Genomic DNA, 19,822 nt, shown 5'->3' with positions numbered 1-19,822 from the left:
CTTTCTACTTTTTAATCACAATGAAATTAGTTTGGATGAGTATTCCTTTGTAGTATAGTTTGAGATGTATTACTGCTAAATCTTCCTTTCTTCCTCTTTTAAAAAAAATTCCCTTATGAGTATTGACATTTTGTTCCTATAATTTTTTTTTCTTTTTCTTTTTTTCTTTTTTGGATTTTGTAAGGCAATGGGGTTATGTGGCTTGGCCAAGGCCATACGGCTAGTTAATTATTAAGTGTCTGAGTACAGATTTGAACTCAGGTACTCCTGACTCCAAGGCCGGCACTCTATCCAGTGCGCCACCTAGCCGCCCCATTCCTATAATTTTTAAAAATTATTTTACTAGTTCTATAAAAAATACTCTGTAATTTCATTGTTATTAAAATAAATAGATAAATTTACACAATATTATCATTGCTTTTTATAATCACAGTCTAAACACAAGCAATTGCATTTCCAAGGGATGATTCAGTTATATAGTTTCTCTAAGTTTCAGTAGATAAATTCCTAAATATCTTATAAATTCTGTAATTATTTTTAATGGAATTTCTCTGTTTCCTGCTAGATTTTGTTGGAAGTATAAAGATTGCTGATAATTTATGGGGGTTAGAAGTTGCCTGTTTACTCCTTCAATTTTTTTTAATCTTATTGCATTTCTAGTGATTAAATAAGTTTTCATAAGAGACCTTGCTTTACCCCTAGTCTCAAATGTAAAAATCTTCCAGTGTTTCTCCATTACAAGATCCATTTATTCTTACGCTTTTTTATTTATAATAACAGAAATGGGGGGGGCAGGTGTCAAGTTTTTTAATTATCTCAATTTAAACTTGTGTTTTTTGTTATTTCTCTTATTAATTTGGTCCATTATGTATATTGTTCCCCTTATACAAAAACCAATCCCTTATTTGTTTGTAATAAAAGCAATGAGGTTAAGTGACTTGCCCAAGGTCACATAGCTAGGTAATTATTAAGTGTCTGAGATTCAATTTGAACTTAAGTACTCCTGACTCCAGGGCTAGTGCTCTATTCACGCAGTCACTCCAAGATAGTTTTTTAATCAACAATTGTAGTCTCTTTGCTATTCTTTTCTTTAATTCTGCTTTCAAGCTGAATTCTGTTTCTAACTCTAATAATGTTGTATCAACATTCATTTATTCAGGACACTGATCTATAGATCAGGTTTTTTTTCCTACTTTGTCACTCCCCACTTCGTTATCAAAATTGTATTTGCATCTTAGAATATGTTTGGTAAAATCTCTTCTCCTATTTTTGAAAATGGTTTTTGTAGTATTGGAATTGTGGTCTTTGACTGTTTAATAGAATTTGTAAATATATCTAGTCCAGGAGTTCTGTTCCTTTGGAGTTCATTTATAGTTTATTTAATTTTTTTCTAATATTTATTCAATCAAATGATCTTTTTTCTGTTTAATGGGAGCATTTTATATTTTTCAAAATATTCATCAATTTCCTTTAGAAGCATTGAGTAAAAGAGATTCTTATAACTGACTTTCTTTCATTTTCAACTTTTGTGAATTCGTCTTTTAAAAAAAAATTTATCCAGACAATTTGGTTTACCAGGACTGGTTGATTTAAAAATAAAAATTCCTAGATTTATTTTTAATTCAATGACATTTTATGCTTTCCAGTTTGTTAATCTTGTCTTTAATTTTCAAATTTTAAATTTGGTATTTGGTAAGGGTCTTTTTGTTGATTTTCAGTTTTAATAATAATTAATAATAATAATAATGAAAATAGTTATGTAGTACTTTAAGTTTTAGAAAATGCTATATAAATATTATGTCATTTGATCCTTAGAACAAGATGCTATTATTTCCCCCATTTTGTGAATATGGAAACTGAGACAGAAAAGGTCAAGTGACTTTGCCTATGGTCACACAGCTGGTAAGTATCTCAGGCCAGATTTGATTTGGAGCTTCCTGACTTCCAAGTTCAGCCATCGATACACTATACAATCAAAGTGTCAATATTTTTTCTTGCTTTTGTTAATGAAAACATTTACAGCTATACAATGAAGTGCAACTATCACAGAAATGGTAGAAGAAATTTGTGCTTTTCCAATAATTTTACTGTGTAACCTAAAGATGCTGAATAATGATATCTGACATTTAGTTCAAGAAAAAATCTTAATAATAAGACATCAGCGACTAAAACTGGCAGGAAATATCTATACAAAGCATGCACAGAGTAGAATGCTACTGTAGCACTTACTCAGAGGGTGAATATGTAATTCATACTTATAAGAACAATCTCCAGAGCATGGCTACTACGTCCCTTCCAGTCTCTGGGGTACCCATGAGAGGATGAGGAGAGGTACTTTTTAAATGCTAAAAATGAGCCCCACTTAGGGTTACTCTATTAGGGGTATGAGTTGATTCTCAATTAAACAGCCTTAATTAACTTTTAGAAAGGGATATTTACTAAAGTGGTGTAGTAGGACTAGTTACATCCCCCTCCCCCTCAGCTTATGATAAATTATTTCACCTGTGCATAGAGTCTAAGGGAAATAGGCTCCAGCTTAGAAAGTCTGTGTGGCAAAAAAAGGGTAATTTACAACTGCTGGTTGTCCTTTTGCTTTTCTTCTGGTTCTATTCATATAATTCAGCTATTAAAAAGCTGGGTGTTCTTGGTTCCCAATGGAAACATTGTCAACAGCTAAGGCTGATTCCCTTTATTTTCCTTCTAGCTCATTTCTGACAATCCCCTTTAATTATAGTTTCCTTAGGTAGCCTTAGGGACTGGATATCAAGATCTACATCTCACACTGGACAATTCACAATTCACCAACCTGAGTTTCAACCCCACCTGATTAGATCATAACTAGACCCAGCTGGATACAGGCTTAGTAGAATGTTACAATTCTACACATACACAATGTCCTGTCCTGATCCCACTCCATCTGTTCCTTAGTAATTTGACCCACAGTGCTTTGAACAGGCAGATCAGTATCTATTTTGACTGGCATCCTTTAGGCAGTTCAGAAATATAGACAATTCACAGTTTTGTATCATTATTGCATGTGGCATGCAGTCCCCAGCAGGTTTTGTGGGACTGTGACCAACTACGCTGTTGGGTCTCAAGAAAACTTTCACGGGGGCAGCTAGGTGGCACAGTGGATAAAGCACTGGCCCTGGAGTCAGGAGTACCTGGGTTCAAATCTGGTCTCAGACACTTAATAATTACCTAGCTGTGTGACCTTGGGCAAGCCACTTAACCGCATTTGCCTTGCAAAAACCTAAAAAACAAAAAACAAAAAAAAACTTTCACAGTCAGGAGCTAAGGTCTTTATGTTATTGAAAAGAAGAAGGAGCTGGGATACAGAGGTGGGTTTTGATGTAAACTTGCCCCTAAATGATAAGATTCCCAAATGTATCTAGTATGAAAATTCAGGCTTTGAATATGCTTTGGTAGAGGTTTAGGTAAAGAAATAGCAAGTGGAATAAAAAAACAAAATTCTTTGAAGTTTTAGGATTGGAAAACTAAATTTAAGTGATTCTACTAAATTGGATTTTAGCAGATTTAGGAACCATAATAAATGATTGGGAACCAGAGAAGCTAAGCCCTCTTTAGAGTTATCTTGAGAATATTATGTATTCCAGAATATCCAAGAGAAGATATTCAGGGGACCAGATGACCACTTGGGATATCTACGACTCAAAAATGTACTGATTAAATGGATTGGGTAGTGAGTTAATAGGATACAAAACTTGATGTTAATATTGTTGATCATTATTTTTGTTTCATGGTGTTTATGTTTAAATTTTCTTGGTTACTTGGGTAACATTGTAAATCCTCAAAATTAATGCATTGTGAGCCCTCTAAGCTTGATCTATAATCTGACACATAAGTTTGATTATGAATTTATGAAAACCTTTATAGATTTGATTTATGTATAAGTGATCTAAGGGAGGGAATGGACTGCCTATCTCCCCCTAAATCAAAAGAGGAAATTGAGAAAATTGAGGGGATTAGGAAAGGTTAATTGTGGGATTCTGGTAAACCATTCTGACTCCATCTTATGACTATTTTTGGAGCTAGCTTAGTTTCTTTTCAATAATGGGTCTAGTACAATTTCCGTCTTGTGAGAAAACTTCATTTAGTTGTGGGAATTGGGGGGGGGGGAACCTCATTGCACTGTTTCAGCTTAATACACCATGACTAAGAAACTGGACCACCTCTCCCTACTATTTAAAGACTAAGTACCTAGGTTATGATGAGCAAAATCCCAGTAAGATACTAAGACCTGGCAGGTGAAAAATGAAATGACTGAGGGAAACAAAGGTCCTGTTTTTGGAGCATATCAATTTATTATGCAGTGTACTCTCCCTGAATATAGGGAGAGTCAAACTTTTGGACATTAAAACCAATTAATTATTTGATTGGCATCCTTAATTAAAAGGAAATAATACATTACATCATCTGATTTCTAACTGGAGGAAAGATTAGGGACTTTGCAGTTTCCTGAATTCAGAAAAAAGAAGTGTCCCATTCCCTCCAAGTGTCTGTTAGCACTCAAATGAACATGGCAATGATAACTCATTGGTATGGGACCAGTATTCAGATAAGACATATGGGTTATTTGAGATGTATAATTGAGATGTACAATCAATCTTAGTTTATGTTCAGCATAACCTAGGTCAGTTAAGGGAGAGTTAGTCCAATTTCCCAGTCACACAGACTTAGTTAAAACAAGTTTTCTCCCAATTTATATGCTTAAATGAAATTTTCTTAGAAGACAGAAATTGGACTAGACCAACAATTCAATAGGAATTAAGTTAGTTCCAAGAATGAGTTACAAGATGGAGTCACTCAATTTCCACAATTAAATCCCTTGCTATCCTTATCATTTCAATTTCCTCACTAGAGAGACAACTAGTTAAAACAATGTTTTTCACCTGATAAAGGCATTAAGGGCTAAGTGAGTGTGATTTTAAGTGTTTATTGAAATATATACACATACAAAATAACAAAAAAGTCGATCAAATTTCATGGAGAAAAATGTGGTAAAACAATAATGTATTCATGGAGAAAAATGTGGTAAAACCATAATGTACCATTAATGTAAAAAACATAATGCCAGAACTAGAGAAATTGAATAAAAATTAAACAACAAAGAAGCTGAAGACCTCAACAGAACTTTGGGAAAGTTAGCTATGACATCTCTGGCAAATTATTTAATAAGAATAGAAAGGAGCATGTTTATGTGTGTAGATATATTTTACATATACATATATATACATATATATGTGTATGTATATATATGAAAACACAAACCCCTAAACATATATGGACATACATATTTATGTATTATATATTTTTATGTATTATATATTTTGTATTATAATATATATTATATAATTATATTCTATTTTACTTATATGTTATATACTAATTTCATACATTATGTACTTAATTTCTTAAATCCTAGCACATGGTTAATTTTTATAATGGTATCATGTACAGCTTAATTTATATATAAACACATGTAAATATATAAATATATACACACATGGTATATAGCATGTATACATATGGTATATAAATAACATGTGTGTATTTATATATTTGAGTATATGTATGTATATCATTCAGTCATTTTCACTCATGTCCAACTCTCCATGACCCAATTTGAGGCTTTCTTGGCAAAGATAATTAAGTTGTTTCATTTTTCCTTCTCCATTTTACAGATGAGAAAAAGTGAGGTGAACAGAGTTAAGTGACTTGCCTAGGGTCACTTAGCTGGAAAATATCAGAGACCAGATTTGAATGAGTTTTCTTGACTCCAGGTCTAGGCATTCATTGCATCATGCCCCTAGTAGTTGCATGTGTGTGTGTGTGTGGTGTGTGTATACACACATGTGTACATATATAATGCTAGAGCTTAAAGAACTCATAAAAAACAGAAAAAAATGTTAAAACATCTTTTATTGACCAAAAGAATAAAAAATTATAATCAATAACAGATTTTGAATACAGAATTCACATTTAAATAGACTTAATTATTTAATCCTAAAGAGTTAGTGGGTCAAAGAAGAAATCATGGAAATGATAATTTCATCCAACAAAATGACAAGAATGAGACAACATATCAAGACTTTTGGGATGTACCCAAAGCAGACCTGAGAGGATATTGAATCCCTGGGAGTTGGTGAGATTATCACATGAGACAGTATAGAAAGAAAAAGAAAGAGGTTCCAGAACAGAGCCTTGAAGTACACTCATAGTTAGTAGACATGACATGGAATAAAATCTAGCAAGAGACTGAGGAGAGTAATTAGAAGATCCAAAAGAAAGCAGGTCACCAGGAAGCACAGGGTATCCACAAGAGAGGGTGGTCAACAGTGTTCAATGATAGAGGTCAAAAAGGAAGAGGATTGAAAAAGGCTATTAAATTTGACAAGTAGATTCAGAAGGGGTAGGACTTGATAGACCAGGGATGAGGTAGTGGGGAGAAGTAACAGTAGCAGAGGAAAACTTTATTAAATCTTAATTCCATTTGAAGTAATGAAGAGAGATAACATGTTTTAGTTATTGTTTTTGCAAGCCAATGGGGTTAAGTGACTTGCCTAAGGTCACACAGCTAGTTAAGTATTAAGTGCCTGAGGCTAGATATGAACTCAGGTCTTCCTGTCCAGTGCTGGTCCTCTATCCACTGTACCACTCAGCTGCCTCAAAACATTACATTTTAAGTATCAATGTGTATAGGAATTATGGGCAGCCACAAGGCACTATGGATAAAGCACTGGGCTTAGGATCAAGAAAATTCATCTTCATGAGTTCAGATCTGACCTCAGACACTTTGCTAGCTTTTATGACCCTGGGTAAGTCACATCCTCACCCTTACAACAATTCCTTATCTTTAAAATAAGTTGGAGAAGGAAATGGCAAACCATTCTAATATCTTTGACAAGAAAACTCCAGATGGGCTCACAAAAAGTTTGACAAGATTGAATAATAACAAAATGTACAGGAATTGAGAACAATCTGTTTAGATGAATCATTAATTGAAAGGAAAGTTTTGATTCTTAACTTATCAGGTTAGTATAAGATATGGTATAAGATTCAATATACCTCACCGGGACAAGAATTAGAAGGAAATATTCCTTTTATTTTATTTTTTGAACTATTCAAAAATTTATTTTATTTATTATAAAGATTTTATTTATTTTGAGTTTTACAATTTTTCCCCTAATCTTACTTCCCTCCCCCCACCCCCCACAGAAGGCAATTTGCCAGTCTTTACATTGTTTCCATGGTATACATTGATCCAAATTGAATGTGCTGAGAGAGAAATCATATCATTAAGGAAGAACATAAAATACAAGAGATAGCAAGATCAGGAAATATTCCTTTTAAAGGAGCCACTTAGGAAAAGTTACATTACAACTTGAGATTTTAGGTTAAGTTACACCCACTGAGAGAACATGAGGTGATTTATAGAGAATATTTAGATAATCATTATTCCAACTTAAAAGCTAAGTTATAGTGTTTCTAAGGTTTGCAAAGCACTTCACACATTATCTCATTTTATCCTCACAACAAACATGGAAGGTGAGTGCTACTATCTCTATTTTATTATGGAAGGACTAGAATTGTTTAAATGACCTGCTCAGAGTCACAGGACTAGTAAGTGTCTGAGGTAGGATTCAAACTCAAGTTTTTCTGACTTCAGGTCCTCAGAGTTGGAAGGGATCTTATAAGACACCTTCTTAAACTTATACTTGAATAGGAATCTCCTTTATGACATCCTTGATAATTATTTATCCAGTTATCACTTTCAAAAGTAGTCATTATGCTTTTCTAAAAATGATCTCCAAATTACCTTCCAGCTCTCAAATCTTTGCTTTTATGATTTGGCTAAAGAGATATTTGAACTGCATATCTCAACTACCAAAGAAGTAATAGTACCATTTGCTTTCAGCTTATTTTTATCTACTCTCTTATATATATCTCGTGCATAATCAGTTATTTGTATGTTTTTTCTCCTATGAAAATATATATTCCTTGAAAGACAGACAGCTTTTGCTTTTTGTGTTGTCAGTACTTAAAACAATGTCTGGCATATAGTAAATTTGTAATAAATGCTTATTGACTAAATTCTAACTGCATATGATATCTAGAACTCAAAGGCTCATGCAGGGGATTTAAACTTGGGATTCTATGAACTTTTTTGAAAAACATTTTGATAAATGTATTTCAATAAAATGTTTCCTTTGCTATTCTATATATTTTATTTTATGACCCAGCTTCTGCCCTAGTTGAGTCACTGCATTTCTGATAGGTATACTCAGTCTTCTCTACCTCCCCAGTTCTCAACTTAATCTTCTGAATTAGTAACCAAATAAACACTATCATTATGTCTCTTGACATTACTACCCATCTCTATGATTTACCAAATCAAGTCACTATTCCTCTATATTTGTATTCTTCCCCATTGGAACATAAGCTTCTTGAAGGTAGAGATTATCTTGTTATTTGTATTTTAATTCTCAGCACCTGCCACAATGCATGGCATATAGTAAGCAATTGATAAATATTTTTCTTTGTTCATTCATTCATTCTTAAAGAGGATTCAAAAAAGGAATTGAGCAAACTTATGAGACACAAATGGCTATTTTAAAAAACTACAATACAATAATTCTTTTTTTATTATTGCTGGTGAATTGACTTACAATACAGTAATTCTTTTCTTTTTTTAGGTTTTTGCAAGACAAATGGGGTTAAGTGGCTTGCCCAAAGCCACACAGCTAGATAATTATTAAGTGTCTGAGGCCAGATTTGAACTCAGATACTACTGACTCCAGGGCCAGTGCTCTATCCACTGCACCACCTAGCCACCCCAATACAATAATTCTTAAAGGTTGCTTTTGTTTTTCCCCCTTAGACTAAAAAGATTGTCTTCGACTGACCACCCCAAATCTGTTGATGATGATATTTTCCCTTCGTTCTCTAAGACCATGATAGTGATGACAGGCACATGAATTGAATTTGAGTGAGGAACTGCTGTGCTAAGTCACCAGCCTCACTTTCTCCTCCAGAGTCATTTGGGCCCAATGGTCAGAAATGAATCAGGATGACTGGAGATAACCCTAGAGGTGAGGCAATCAGGGTTAAGTGACTTGCCCAGGGTTACACAGCTAGTAAGAGTTAAGTGTCTGAGGCCAGATTCAACCCCCTCCACCCCATCCTAATTGCAAGGCCAGTGCTCTATCCATAGTGGGTAGAGCTGTGTGACCTTGGGCAAGTCAGATTACCTTGCATCTAGGGTCATCTCCAGTTGTCCTGATTCCTATCTGGTCACTGTACCCAGATGGTTCAGGAGAAGAAAGAGAGACTGTTGACTTAGAACATCACCCCTGCGCTCAAATCCAATTTATGTGATTGTTATAGTTTCACTCCCTGATGTAATGGTCTTCTTCAAAACTGAAAGACAAATATTATTATTGTTTTTAGTTTGTTCTACAAGAGGACCAGGACTTCAGGAAGGTGATGTCATGATTTGCAAATGAACTGGATTTAAGTGAGGCAGGGCAGTGCAAAGTCCCCAGCCTCACTTTCCCCTCCTGAGTCATCTGGGTCCAGTGGCCAGATAGGAATCAGGATGACAGTAGATGGCTCCTCAGAGCCTATTGTATATTCTGTGTTTACTGACTAATGAGTATTGGATTAGAGAACAGCAGTTCTCTTTATGGGGAATTTGTGAAAATATCAACAATCAAGTCAATCAAGAAATATTTAGTAAGTGTGATACAAAAAAACCTAATAAAATAAAAAGCAGTCCCTGCCATCAAGGAAATCACATTCAAATGGGGGAGACAGCATACGAACAACTGTGTATAAACAAGTTATATAAAGAATAAATTGGAAATAATCACTCAGAGGGGAAAAAATCAGAATTAAATTGTCAGGAAAGGTCTCTTGTAGAAGATATAATTTTACCCGAGACTTGAAGGAAGTCAATGAAATAAGAAGGGGGGGAAAAGGGAGAACTTTTCAGACATTGGGGATAGGCAATGAAAATACCCTGACAGGAGATCCAGCATCATGTGTGATGAACAGCAAAGGTTTGGAGATGAGAAGGGGAAGATGTTGGGGGATGGTTAGGATAAAAGGTGTAAAAAGACTGGAAAGGTGGTGGTGGTGAGGTTATAACTGAATGTCAGAGTGAGACTTGTTCAGATCTAGGCTTTTCATTTGGACAGTTGGGAGAATGGCCTGGAAGGAAGAAGAGACTTGTAGCAGAAAGATCAGCCAGAAGACTACTGCAATAGTTCAGATATGAGGAGATAAGGACCTGTACCAGTATAGTATCAGAGAAGAGAAGATCATATGTAAAAGATGTTAAGATAAAGGTAAAAGTGACAGGCCTTGGCTAGACTGGATGGGGATAGGGGATGAGTAATGAGTCAAGAAAAACACCTAGATTGTGAGCCTAGATGATAGGGGGAATGGAAGTGCCCCTTCCCAGTAAAAGGCTAAAATTTGGAAGAAAGAAAGGAAAGATGAGTTATTTTAGACATTTGGAGTTTAAGATGTTTAACAGGAAAGCCAATTCAAGCTGTTCAAAAGGCAATACAAAAATAGAGGTTAGCAGAGAGGTTAGAATTGGATAAACAGATTTTGAATTCGTCATACATGATCTGTTTGGAGTAAAGTTCACTGGAAAATCAAGTAAAATGTATGTGGTTTTTTTGGGGGGATTGGGGTACAGGGATAGTAGTGGTGGTTGTCTAAATCTTCAAATACTCCTTGAATTTAATTATTATACTAAATTCCATAACATTTTAATGACATTGGAATTATTGTATCAGAACTCAATTTTGTACTTCCCATGTAGTTGTCAAGTCTTTACCTCCCCCCTCCCCTCCCCCCAAAAAAGGTAGGGGAAAAAATGTGGCTACAACTATCCTCTGAAATGATAAAATAAGAGAGGAGTGAGTATCCATGGGACAGCTGAAGAGACAGCCTGTTATAACGGAATTAGAAGTATTAATTTTAGGCAAAAGTTATCAATGGTTAATCGCAACTGTCTTTAGGCAAATTTAACCTAAATCTAATTAAAATAATTATGTATCTGAAATCTAATAAGATAAATGTCAAAGTCCTATGATTGAAAAAGTCTATACAAAAAATATACAAATAAATTCAATGTGGAAGCCAAGAATGTTATGTGGTCTTAAGCTGCATTAATCAACAAGTAAACCCAGAATAAGGGAGATGATAGCTCCACTATACATTTAGATGGTCAGAACAGGAGCATGTATTTGGTTCTGGGCAAGTATATTTCAGGAAGCTTGAAATTATCTGGTGATCAAGATGATAAAATGACTAGCAATCATGTCATAGAATTAGCTGTCACACAGAAAAGGGATTGTTAGACTTGCTCTACTTGGTTACAGCAGGAAAAGGACTAAATGGAATTCATGGAAAGAGATAGAAGATCAAAGTAAGGGAAAAGTTTCTAAAAACTATTGCCCCCAGGAGGAAAAGTGGGATCCTTCTCACTTAAGTGTCTTCAAATGAAGGTTGATATACTGAGGATTTTTGATGAGGAAAGGGTTAAGACTACTAGTATTGTTTCATAAACCTGTTAGTTATTATGAAGCCATGACATCCAGGCTTAACCTTCAGAAATTAGAAGTAGGGACTCATTGGAGTCCGGTGTAAATGTTTAATTTTTATGAACCAAAGGGAAGCTGAGTCAGAATCAGGAAGGAGAGAAAGGAATAAAAATTTATTTAGCACCTATCATGTACTGGGAACTATGCTAATTGCTTTACAAATACTATTTTATTTGATACTCATAACAACCTCTTGTGAGGGTGGTACTATTATCCCTCCTATTCAACTGAGGAAACTGAGGCAACTAGAGATTAAGTGACCTGACAAGGTCAGAAACCTAGTGAGTATCTGAGGTCACATTTGAACTCAGATCTTCCTGACCCTAGCTCCCAGCACACTATCCATTGTACTCAAATGAAGAGAGCACTCAAAGTGTTACAAGAGTTAATTTCTAAGGAATTGGGAATTATGTCCATGATTTGTTTTATGGCTATAAACTTTGACCAACTAATACCACTATTAGGTCTATATCCCAAAGAAATAAAAAAAAAAACGGAAAAGGATCTATAAATACAAAAACATTTACAGCAGCTCTTTTAGTGGTGGCAAAGAATTGGAAATTGAGGAAATGCTCATCAATTGGGGAATGACTGAAAAAGATATCTTATATGACTGTGATAGAATACTATTTTGCTATAAGAAATGATGGGTAGAGGGCAGCTAGGTGGCGCAGTGGATAAAGCACCGGCCCTGGAGTCAGGAGTACCTGGGTTCAAATCCTGTCTCAGACACTTAATAATTACCTAGCTGTGTGGCCTTGGGCAAGCCACTTAACCCCATTTGCCTTGCAAAAACCTAAAAAAAACAAAAAAAAATGATGGGTAGGATGATATCAGAAAAACCTGGAAAAGTGTACACGAACTGGTGCAAAGTGAAACCAAGAGAACATTGGTATATAATAACAACAAAACTGTATGATTAATTGTAAATTGTAAAAAAAAAAAGTTATTCTCAACAATACAATGATGCAAAACTACTCTGAAGGATCTATGATGATACAAATCAAAGCATTTTTTTTTGGTGTTTTCTTTTACAACATGGCTAACATGGAAATGTTTTACATAACTATAAATGTATATAGCCTGTATCAATTTGTTTTCTTCTCAATAAGGGAGGAAAGGATGGGAAGGATGGAAAACCTCGGAACTCAAAATATTTAAAAACAAATGTTAAATTTGTTTTGTTGTTGTTATGGTTTTTAAATAGCATATTTTAGTCTATATTCAATCAACATCAGTTCTTTTTCTGGGGGTGGATAGTAGAATGCTTCATCACTAAATCCTTGAGATTGCTTTGTATCATTTTATTGTTGAGAACAGCTACGTCATTCACAGTTCAGAACAATATTGCTGCTACTGTGTACAATGTTCTGATTCTATTCACTTCACTATGCATCAATTCATGTTGTCTTTCCAGATTTTTCTGAAGTCATTTTGTTTTGTCATTTCTTATAGCACAATATTATTACAATCATTTGCCACAGTTTGTTCAGCCATTCCGCAATTGATGGGCATTTCTCTGAATTTCCAATTCTTAGTTATCAAAAAAGAACTGATTTAAAGAATTTTTCATATGATTATAAATAACTTTGATTTCTTTGTCTGAAAACTGCCTGTTCATATCCTATGACCATTGATCAATTGGGGAATGGCTGCCATTAAAAATTTTTTTTACATATAATTAGAGAAAAAATATATTAAATTTTTGTAGAAGAAAAATAGTATTAAGGACTATATTTTCCTATAAGGGTAATTATATGACCCAATTTAAACAACTTTCTGGATAATACTAATCAGTTGAAGAGATTTTTCCCAAAGGATACAAATATATCTTTGATTTCATAATTGAAATCAACAGAAAAATACATACTTTACATAAGTTACCCACAGTTAGGTTAAAAATGTGAAAATATACCCAAACACAAATAATATCCAAATATATTATATCTATGATATTAAAGAGGAACACAATTCCTCTACAAAATCTTACAAAATCCCTTCTATGTACTCATATAACTAACACTCTCCCAGTCTGCTGTAATACCCTCCCAATTGATTATCGCATTTCTAATATACATGTATCCGTCACACTGCTATATTGTTAATTCTAAATTACAGGTCATGTTGTGCTCCTACATAAGGAACTTCAGTGACAGCTTTCCAAATAACTCTTAACCTTAGATGATATTCTCTCATTCCTCAAATATACCTAGGATACTTTGTTCATTTTCCTTAGACTATGTTATTACTCATCTATATACATATTTTATATCCCCAGAAGAATATAAGGTCAAAGAGGGCAGGGTCTTCTTCATTTGTTTGGTATATCCAGGGCCTGGAATATTATAGCAAGTGTATAATGTTTCTTAAATTGAGTCATTTACTTGCAAACTGTGAAACTTTCTTTTTAAAATGTTACAATTGTCTATCTTAGAAAACAGGACATATTGACCATGAATTAAAATTTTTTATGATTATCCAGGATCATTATGTTAGATTACAGTAATGGTCTCAGCAAGCACCAACAAGGGCTATGTTGCACTGCAATAAACTAATTGGTATCCCCTTCTATTTCATTTTTATTCTCTTTCTTCCAGATCTATTTTCAGCTATACTTTACTCATCTCTGCCACAGATTCTGTTGACTGTCATTCTTTTTTCTTATTCCTGCTGTTTTTATTCTTTGGCACATTTAATGGTTTTCATTAGCTATTATTAATAAATGAAAGTACTATTTTTCTTCAAACCACAAACTGATCAATAATTATATTTTATATCATCAACACATCTCCACATCTTTGGCTTTCTGTAGTCATTTTTATATCTGGTAATGTTTCATAATTTCTTTGATTTCAATCAAAAAAGAAAACCAAACAGCTGCCATGTAGTGTGTATGTGTATGAATGGTTACATTATTCTCTGATTATTTCCTCTCCCACCAGATCCATGCAAGTGCCACTCATTGTATTTCTTTTTAACTCAAGTTTTAAAAGTGTACACTACAAAAATATCCAGTGATTTACTAATTGTTCCATTTTCTAGATCAGTTCTTCAAAATATTCTATAAGTGCAGTTTTCTTTCTCAAAAAAAAATCATATAAAAAGTTCCTTGTTGGGAACTAAAAATCATCTAACTTTATTTTTAATAGGACTCTATATATAATATATAATAATTTAATTTTCCCTAAGAGGAAAAGATTTCTACAAAATGGAAAATTGACTATATTAAATATTTTCTCTCTTTCTATCAACCACCAGTTTGGTAGGCTGTTCTTCTGGGAGAATGAGGAGTGGGAGGAGAATAGTGGGGAAGAGTTAGGAATTAAAAGCATTTTCAATGCATAAATCTTCCTGACCCTCAGGAAAGAACTTGATAAATTAAGTACTTTACTCTTGATGAACAAGCAACTTTTTTGATGCCAAAGTCAAAACACTTTTAAGTACTAATTTCATTTATATGTAAGAAACTTGATCACTAGAGATCTCAGTTATATTCCCTTTATTTTGATTTGTATTTTAAAATGCAAAATTTGTTCACCAAATCTCCACAATGATGCATCACATAACGCAGAGTACTTTCTTCGCAAGTCAGAAAATGGAATGAAAAATTTAGTATGATAGTCTAGGTATCAGAAAGTTCTCCAGTCTAGCTTTAGACTATGTGGCTTTTGACCTTACCATTCCACCCAAATTGCCTTTTTCAAATTTACTAATGACCTTAGTTGCCACAATGGCTTTTTTCTCAATCCTTATTCTCCTTGACCTCTTTGTAGCCTTTGTTATGTTGCTCAAGGTTCTATCCTGGGATCTTTTTTATAATACTACACTTGGTGATCTCATCAGCTCCCATGGATTTAATAATCATCTTTATCTTAATTCTCAAATCTATCTTTCCTGTCCAAATCCCTCTCTTAACATTTAAACTCATAACTCCAATGGCCACAGTTGTTCAATAGACATCTTAAACTCAATTATTTCCAAAGCAGAATTCATTCTTCCCCCATTTTCCAATCTTCCCTGCTGTTGTAGAATGCATGGCTATTCTGCTAGTCTCTCATGTTCATAACCTAGAGTCATCCTGGATTCCTCACTATTTTTCACCCAAATGTTCAAGTTCTCCCTCCACTCCAGTCCATCCTCCATTTATCCATTTAAGGTATTTTCCTAAAATATAGGTCTGATCATGTAAACTCCAGTGGCTTCCTATTGTCCACAAAAGCACACACAAAATGCTCTGTTAATCAAAGTCTAGTCCTCTCATATCTTTACAATCTTCTTGAATCTTATTCCTAACATAGACTCAGGCTATTACACAAACAAGAACATTTCTTAGTTTCAGGCATTTTCCCCCAAGGTCTCCCTCTTCTTCTCTGCCTACTGTTCTACCTGAGGTAAAATTCCACCATCTACAGGAAGCTTTTCCTAATGCCTCTTAATTCAAGTGCTTTATTTTTAAAGATTATTTCCTACTTATCCTGAATATAGCTACTTTGTGTGCATCTGTCTGTGTGTGGTCTCCATTAGATTATAGGCTCCTGGAGGATAGAGACTCTTTTGCCTCAATTTGTTTACAATGCTTAGCCTAAAGCTTTGTACATAGTAGATATTTAAAAATCTTTATCGAATAAATTAATAAATAGCTTTTCTTGCTAACTCAGGCAAAGGACTTAACTTCTCTGAGCCTAAATTTCTTCATCTACAAGATGTGTATCACATGATATCTAAAATAATTTTCAGATCTATAAAATGTCTTTTTTTTTTTGGTAAGGCAATGGGGTTAAGTGACTTGCCCAAGGTCACAAAGCAAGGTAATTGTCTGAGATCGAATTTGAACTCAGGTCCTCCTGACTCCAGAGCCAATGCTCTATCCGTTGTTACCTAACTGCCCCCAAAATACAGTCTTAAAAAAGTTTAGATCACTTTCCCCTTTTTCCTTCTTTGTTATACAACAAATTATACAGCATCAACTCTTTCATTCAGAAAGATATTTAGAAAAGCATTGAAAAGAACATTTAAAAAAGAATGCATGTAACCATTTGAATATGATTAAAGGATCTATTAGAGCAGGAAAATAATGTAGAGTATTATTAAAATAATGTAGAGTATTATTAAAAAACACTGGTTTTAAGAATCAAAGGATTGTTTGTTTGAGTCTTTAGACTACTGCTTAAGTTGGTGACTTTGGCAAAATCATTCTGACCCTCAGTTTTTTCACCTGTAAAAGATAAAATTTGGCCTACATACTTCATGAAGTATAATGTATTAGGAAAAACATTGGATTTGGAATCAAAAGGAGAAGGATCCAAATGCTAATGCTGTCATTTATCCTATGTTCTGCCAGACATAACTACTCAGGCCTCAATTTTCCATCTATAAAATCAGAAGCTTAGATTAGATGACTTCTAAGTTCCCTTCCAGCTTTAAATCCTAGCTGGGTAATATAGGGAATACAATGTCTAAACCTGATAAAAAAGAGTAAATTGCTCTAAGAGGGATTTTACCTTATGTAAGCAATGAAACATCACATAAGCCAATTTTTTACTTATTATATTTCGTATGTTTGAGAAACTATTCTTTCTTTTGAAATTCATTTAAATTCTGTCAGGACATTTTTTTTTCATGGATCAGAAAATTGTAATTAGAGGATAGTCTGAAGAACATAGTATCACCTAAAACTGGAAGATTCTATTAAGTATATGCAAATATTTGGCATCTCAAAAAAATATCAACCTTTAAAAGTATTTGAGAAAAAGGAAATGAAGAAAACAAAGTAAGACAAAGTAGAACTCATAGATCAAAAAGTTAAAATAGCCAGTAAATTGGTCTTTCATCAGAAGTATCCTACCAAAGCCAACATCCCTCAAAACCTCACTTTAAGTTTTAATTTTTTACATAAGTTCAACCAAAAAAAATGAAATATTTGAGTATTTAGATATCACATCAGACTTTTTTTATGCTATTTCACAACTAGAATCTAACAAAATAGACAGTGCTACTATACCTATAAGTGCTGCAATTAAACAGAAAATAACATTTACAACTTCCAAAAACTTCCAAATGTTTAAACTTTTAGGGTCTACACTTGTAAGTTATCATGAAGAGGTTTTTTATGTAATACTGTATAGCTATGCTCACTGATAAATGCAGTCTATATTTATATTAATTCCTTACATGTGAGAATGTTAGGCAAAAAACATTTATTATATGCCAGGCACTGTGCCAAGTGTTAAATTAAAAAAAAAAGGCAAAGACCTCCCTGTCTTTAAATAGCTCACAATCTAATGGGAGAAGACAAGAAGCAAACATGTATTTAATAGAAAAAAGAATCAGGAGATCCTAAGAAAATTTAAGATCTATCATGTGATTTCTAGATTGGATTTTTTTTCTGCATCAAATACTCACTTGCTGTAAGCAAAAATAAAAAAGATAGAGACATAAAATATTTTATTGGTAAAATCACATAATGCTGGATAACTGTAAATATTTTTGTTTGTATTAGTATATTAATAGATGCATAAATGATAATTATGCCTGAAAACAGGGACCTGAATGTTTTTCATAGGAATTGTTTAAAAATATTTTTAAAGGGTCAATTAAAATAACAAAAAAGAAATATAAGTGATTAATATTTCCTAACTCTTTGCACCATTCCATATTTCTGTATTAGTTATATTTATACATGTGAATAACACTGAAAAAAATTTGAGGCAAGGAAAGTATAGTATAATTCTATTCAGTTAAATTTTTTTTCAGAAATCCAACTTTTTAAATGGAAATTTTTCTGTTGCATTTTTGGAGGCCAAAAGCATACAATTATTTGAAATGGAAAATTTTATAGGAAAAACCAATGTATAATGATAACAGTATTGTAGTTGAATTACAAAGCTAAACAATTGATATTTTAAAATGGTACTATTTTGCTAATAAACATAATAATTTTTTTTAAAAAATCAATAAAAGAAAACCTGATAAGACAGTTATCTAGTAAGATGTGTCAAAAAATTGGCCAAAGTTCATAGAAATCCTTTAGTAAAATTTTCCTATTTGACCACACCAAGTACCAGCAGGTGTATTTAAGAAGGTAACTATTATGAAAATCTGATTGCTCTAATAGTTGATAAAATTGATCTGACTTGTATGTATATATGTGTATACACACACACACAAACACACATATACAACTTTTATAATTCTCAAATAATACATATCTAGGCAGCTTGAACTATGTTATAAAAATTTTAATTCATTACATGCCAACAGTAGCCAATAGTTTTAAGTGTTGGAATTCACTAAAAGTGAAAAAGATTACCAATTACACTGCGAAATGAATGTTCTACCACATTTTCATGGCACTTTTAACTTTGGATATAAAAAATGTTAATTTTGGAAATGTAGTCTTTAGTGTAGATTACAAAAAACTTTTTAAATCTAATACACTTATATTTTATGTAAAACATGTTGTGAATTGAGCATAAATGCTTGTCATGAAAATGTGGCATGTGTTAGCCAAAATATTTGCCTTTGCATGTTACAGAGAAGTGACTAAAGAAATTAGAAAAATGTAAACTTTAATGAGACTCTCCATTTAATGATGAGGCTTCTCCTCTGGGTGAAGATGACCTGGACATTCCTCTCTCTGTATTATCAGAGCTAGAGCCACTCTGACTATGATGATCTGCAGAAGCAGCACTAGATGCAGGTGGTGCCTTAGTTTTCTCCTTAAAGTCTGTAATAATGACTGTCAGATCTCCAACGGTCACTTCCAAATGCTGAGCGCTACTCCGATCCACATTTTTCAATCGTGGCCTAAATGAAATTCATAACATTTAAAACTAGTTTTCCCCTCTAACACAATTTTTGTGAAACTTATGTGAAAAATTTAAAAGAAAAAATACATCTGTATAAAAAGCAAGATATCTAGTGCAAAAGCAAAATAGGGAAATGTTTACTACTCAGCATTAGAGATATGACAGAATGGTTCCAACCATGAATCTTATTGAAATCAAATATGGAACATTTAATATACTTGCACAACAATCATGTAAAATGTCATATGTGCTAATGTATACTTTGTCATATATATATATATATATATATATATATGCTATTACACACTTGGTTAAAATACAATTATGGAGAATTCAGCAATAATATGTACCATTTTCAGTATCTACAGTTTTTCA

The 19,822-nt window shown here is 33.3% G+C and overlaps 1 protein-coding gene across 3 annotated transcripts in view; it reads right to left on the bottom strand.

The window, feature by feature from the left end:
- Nucleotides 1-7,236: 7,236 nt before the first annotated feature.
- The window catches only part of YAF2 (YY1 associated factor 2), a 106,270-nt gene continuing 93,684 nt past the window's right edge, over nt 7,237-19,822 (bottom strand). For all 3 annotated transcript variants that reach the window (XM_074194729.1, XM_074194731.1, XM_074194728.1), the window contains one exon: nt 7,237-19,445. In XM_074194729.1, the coding sequence (XP_074050830.1) occupies nt 19,208-19,445 (238 nt within the window). In that variant the 3' untranslated portion in view covers nt 7,237-19,207. The remainder of the gene's footprint in view (nt 19,446-19,822) is intronic.

Source organism: Macrotis lagotis, chromosome 7 (assembly GCF_037893015.1).
Source record: "Macrotis lagotis isolate mMagLag1 chromosome 7, bilby.v1.9.chrom.fasta, whole genome shotgun sequence".
NCBI classification, from domain to species: domain Eukaryota; kingdom Metazoa; phylum Chordata; class Mammalia; order Peramelemorphia; family Peramelidae; genus Macrotis; species Macrotis lagotis.
This window is presented reverse-complemented; position numbering and strand designations above follow the sequence as displayed.